General features: G+C 40.6%; 1 protein-coding gene across 3 annotated transcripts in view; it reads right to left on the minus strand.

Moving 5' to 3' along the window:
- The window catches only part of Med14 (mediator complex subunit 14), a 105,177-nt gene that overhangs the window by 21,157 nt on the left and 78,519 nt on the right, over positions 1-5,501 (minus strand). For all 3 annotated transcript variants that reach the window (XM_026781988.1, XM_005352858.3, XM_026781987.1), the window contains one exon: positions 840-977. In XM_026781988.1, the coding sequence (XP_026637789.1) occupies positions 840-977 (138 nt within the window). The remainder of the gene's footprint in view (positions 1-839; positions 978-5,501) is intronic.

Raw genomic sequence — 5,501 nt, forward strand, 5'->3', positions numbered from 1 at the left:
GGTGGTGGCGCACGCCTTTAATCCCAGCACTCGGGAGGCAGAGGCAGGCGGATCTCTGTGAGTTCGAGACCAGCCTGCTCTACAGAGCTAGTTCCAGGACAGGAACCAAAACCAGAGAAACCCTGTCTTGAAAAACCAAAAAAAAAAAAAATTATGGCTCAAAGATGTGTCTCAGAACACAGTCAACAGCTCATGTGTTCACATACAACTAAAATCAGAGTTGCTAAAGGGCCTCTAGCCACACTATGCTCTGACGCATGGGCAGTAGCCTCTTCCAGGCTAGTGAATCATACAAGACTGGTTTAGGGGTACAAGATCACTGACTACCTTCCATTTCAAGAGAGTCAGAGTGAAAACAAAGGCTGGCTTGAGGGCTGCTCAACTCGCAGACACAGGAAGGAGTCAGAAAAGAGCTGAAAGTTTTGGAGATGTGATCATATGGCCTGGTGTAGCTGTCTGTGGAAGAACCCTTGAAATGATACTCTGGCTCTGCAGAGCCCTTAGTGAACATCAGCAGACTTAAAACAGCTGTCTTTCAGGACACAGTGAGGTTGCTCCACAGCAGGCTACTTCATATCCAGCAAATAACTAGTTTTTTCATTTAGACTCCTTTGCTTTAAGTACAAGTGTGATCCGAGGACCTGAGGCCAATGTCTTCTCCATTACTGTTCATTTCCTATCCTTGCAGGTCTTAATGTCTCCGTCACTACTTTTGTTTTCCTTAAGGATTTCCTGGGCTTACTCGGGCCTTCCAAAGACATCTTGCTTCTCAACAAAGAAATGCTAAAGAAGCTGTGGAGTTCCACAGATGAGACAGTGGAATTTCAGGGAGACGTTACCTGTTGCTGAGGTGGCTGGAGCTGTGATATTAAAGAGTCCATCATATCACCTCCTATAGGAGAAGGGGGGTTATCATCTTCGTTTACAGATCTTCTCCGAGCATCCTGATTGCTGTCAACAAACATGTTCAGGAATGTCTAAGGATATAAATGAGCAAAAGTTAGTAAAAACATTTTTAAAGTATTTTCTTACATGTGTGTATGCATATGTGCATGTGTGTGCCATAGCATTTCTGTGGTGGGTAAAAAACACCTTGCCAGAGTCAATTCTTTCCTTCTACTATGGGGGTTTCACAGATAGGACTCAGGTTGTCAGGCTTTATGGCAAATGCCTTACATGTTGCTCTATCTTGGCAACTTAAGTAAAGCATGTTTGATCATGGAGAATATTGTAACAGTAACATATTAAGTATATCCCTGAAAACAATATAAGGACGAGCTAAAAGATTTATGACAAATTTTGGACAAAGATTAAGGAAAACTGCTAACAATAAAAACACCTAAGTAATAGTCAGGAGTATGCCTTTAATCCCAGTACAGAGGCAGAGGCAGGAAGATGTCTGAGAGTTTGAGGTTAGCTTGGTCTACAGAGTGAGTACCAGGACAGCCAGGGTGAAACACAGAAACCCTGTCTCAAAACAAACAAACAAACAAAACCTAAGAAAAATAAGTATATTGTGACATTTGGCATACTAAGACCCAGAAATACAACCATATAAGTAACCATAAAATTTCCTATTACTAAAAGGTTTCTTTTTCTTCTTTTTTGCTGGTGGTTGTGGCGTGAGACAGGATCTCACTATGTAGTCCTGGCTAACACAGAACTCATTATGTATGTAAGCCCAGACTGGTAATTGAACACAGAGATCTACCTTAATGTGTTAGAACTAAAAGCATGTGGCAACCATGCCTGGCACAGGGTATCACCTTTTTTGTTTGTTTTGGTTTTGAGATAGGGCTTCTGAGTAACAGCTCTGGCAGTCCTGGAACTTGTTTTATAGAGCAGGCTGGGTTCCAACTCACAGACATTCACCTGGGATTAAAGAGTGCTGGGATTAAAGGTGTGCACCACCATCTCCACCTGGTTATTACTTAGCAGTTTTTGTTGTTAACAGTTTCTTAATCTAGAAAATGTGACTGAAAAACTGGGTAAGAGTTAAGTGTATTACCGTCACATGCCTGAAATCACAGCACATAACAGTCAGGAATAGGAGGAGTGCTGGGTTAGAGCCTAGCCAGGAACATACGACAAGATTTAAAAAAAACTAAGTGAAAGAAGTAGGCCAGGGAGATGGTGTACTTGATAAAGCAATTGCTACAGAAACATGAGGATTTCAGTTTTTTGGTTTTTGTTTTTTTTTGTTTATTTCTTTGTATTTTTTGAGACAGGGTTTCTCTGTGTAGCTTTGGTTGTCCTGGAATTCGCTCTGTAGATCAGGTTGACCTCAAACTCACAGAGATCCGCCTGCCTCTGCCTTCTGAGTGCTGGGATTAAAGGGTGCACCACCACTGCCTGGCAAAGAATTCAGTTTTGATGCCCAGAACCCATGTTAAAAAGCCAGATATGGCACTGAGCAAGTTTAATCTCAGCGTTGGGTAGATACAGACAGGAGGCTCCCTGAAGCCTGCTGACTAACTAGTCTTTGTGAATCAAGTGAGCTCCAAAATCAGTGAAAGGCTCCATCTCACAAACAAACAGCAGGGAGTGGTGCTGTAGACACAGAGAAACCCTGTATTGAATAAACAAAATAAAAAAACAAATAACAACAAAAAGGAAGATAAAGAATTAAAATAGCTGACATCAACCTATGACCTATGTATATACATGCATTTCTAAAAAACAAACATGTGCATTCCCTCCAGCCAGTTAGTGTTGGCACTTTAAATTGCATAATTTTAATCTTGAACCATCCTAAGTGAGACAGGCTTTCTAAATAAGATGATGTAATCAAAAACTTAAGCAAGGATAATAGAGTTTGTCTCAAGCAAACACACAAATATCTCTCAGTGTATGTATATATGTATGTATGTATGCACAGTAAGAGGTCAGGAGGGGCACTGGGTGTCTTCCTCTTAGACAGTGTCTCACTGAATCTAAAGCTATCCAGGCTGGCCAGTACATTCCAGTGATCTGCCTGTTTCCACTCAACAATAGGGTTACAATTATATTCAGCCATGCTTGGCTTGTTCTTTTTTCATACAGGCACTAGGAATTTAAACTCAAACTTTCTTTTTATCATAGCAAGTGTTCTTATCCACTGAGATACACCCCCAATTCCTGAATCTCCTTTTAATACCCCTTTCCCGGTCTTCAAATAAGCATGTCAGGACAAAATCTTTCAAAGAGATATGCAAGATACACTAAAATTACTGAAAAGAATTTTAAAATAATAAGTCAGAGAAAAAAAGAAAAAAAGTAGTGATGCTCTCTGGAAGATGATAAAGCAGATGGCTGAACCACCCGATAAGAAGAGTCATATCCTAAGCAAGCCATGGGGAAAGCCAAGAGGCAAAGCTATTTCCATCCAGATTCTCAAGACACATTGGAAGTAGCAGTGCCAGATACCTCTTTCACATGGCAGCTCACAGCCATCTGTAACTCTAGTTTCAGGGCATGCAGGCACACAAGTGGTGCACAGACATATGTACAAACCAAACATCCATCCATTTTAAACAAAATAAAAATTAAAAGGGTACCATACTTAACCCAGGCATTAAAAACCATATATTTAAAGTAGAGAAGGTTTTTCTTTCTCTTCTCTTTTGACCTCCTGTAATTGGGGAATCAGATGTACAGAATCTCTGCAAATTCACAAGAGGCCTAACAACAACAACAACAACAACAACAAAAACCCTAAAACTATTGACTTTGGGAGTATGGCCAAGAAGATTGTCCTGCAATGAACACCAGAGTCTTCAAATCTGCTCTTCCAGTGGTCCTGAGTTCAATTCCCAGCAACCATATCGTGGCTCACAACCATCTGTAATGAGATCTGGTGCCCTCTTCTGGCCTTCAGGCAGAACACTGTATATAAACCTTTACCAGCCGGGCAGTAACATCTAACAAAAAAGCAAGGTAGAATTAAAGCATCTTACAAAGAACTTTCCCAGAGCTTTCAGATGTGAAGAGTCAACTTAGTAATACAAGGTTTAAGTTAGTCACAATCCAGTGTAGCAAATAAGGAAACAAGTCTTCAAACATTTTATAAAGATGATCATAGCTGCAGGGTGGTAGCATACGCCTTTAATCCCAGCACTCAGGAGGCAGGGGCAGGCAGATCTCTGTTAGTTCAAGGCCAGCCTGGTTTACAGAGTGAGTTCCAGGACAGCTAGAACTGTTATGCAGAGAAATCACATCAAAAAACAAAACAAAACAAACAACAACAAAAATATGATCATAGCCTAGAATTCTATACTTAGGCACTCTCAGATTAGTAAACAAAAAACATTGTCAAACACACAAGAAGGTCTCAGACACCCTCCATGGTCTGCACTCAATCTCCTGTGTACCTTCTCCCAAGCAGCTACTGCAGTACATAGCAGTACCATACTACTACCAAAATAGTAAAGTAAGAAAAATACATGGGGTCTGTAAGGGCTAGTCTGGAATGTTAGCTGGAAAAATCTAGAGTTGCACAGAGGACAAAGTTCTAGGTGTGCCTATGTGGCTGGTTCCAGAGAGGTTTAACTGAGTTGAATTCTGAATGTGGGCTGCATCCTTCCATGGGCTTGACGTCTAAAGTACTGAACTGAATAAAGGAGACAGACGGCAAGTGTAACACCTGCATTCAATTTGTTCTGCTTCCTGACTATGAGTATACTATAACAGTGCAACTCAGACTTCTGCTGCCATGCATTCCCTGCCATGCTTTTGCTTTGACTCCTTTTTTTGTTTGCTTGCATGTATATGTGTAATGTGTATAGGTACATATGTGTGCATGCATATGTAGGCCCAAAGGGGATACCAAGTATCTTTATAGTAACAAAAATACTAAAAAAAACCCCTATCTAATCACAACTTCTACCTAACCATATTGCAAAACTGGAGAAAAGCAAATGTATTTATTTATACACTAGGAGCAGAAGGGGGAAAGGAAACCAAATTTCCAAAGTAAAAGTAAATCCTCCACTTTCAGGTGAGAATCATATAATGCCATTAAGCAAAACTTCAACAACTGATAGTGTTTCTTGTTACTTAGATATATGGTTCTATAAATACCAAGAGAAGCACTGCTAGCTAACAGATTATATGAGAGTGGGAACATACAAGTAATAGAAGTTTTCAAGACCAGCATTTGGAACTATTAGAATCCTAAATATGAACACAGGCATCTGACTCTCGTAAGACTCTCCAGCAATAAAGTGTTCCATTAAAGTCCCAAAAATATGGGGCCACTAGATTCATTAGATCTAACTCTAATGGATGAACTGACATTGTGGAGTCCATTCTCTATGAAGAGATACCTAGCTCAACCTAGGGTTGGGGGAGTGTGGGGTTGGGTCCTGCTTTAATGAGGAAATGGAGCAGACTTAGCTGACTTCCCAGGGGAGGCTTTAACTTCTGAGGAGAGGATGGGGGTGGAGGAAAAGTAAAGGAACAAGAGGGGGGGACTGGGATTGGCATGTAAAGAAAGAAAGAAAGAAAGAAAGAAAGAAAGAAAG

Source organism: Microtus ochrogaster, chromosome 10 (genome assembly GCF_000317375.1).
Source record: "Microtus ochrogaster isolate Prairie Vole_2 chromosome 10, MicOch1.0, whole genome shotgun sequence".
NCBI lineage: Eukaryota > Metazoa > Chordata > Mammalia > Rodentia > Cricetidae > Microtus > Microtus ochrogaster.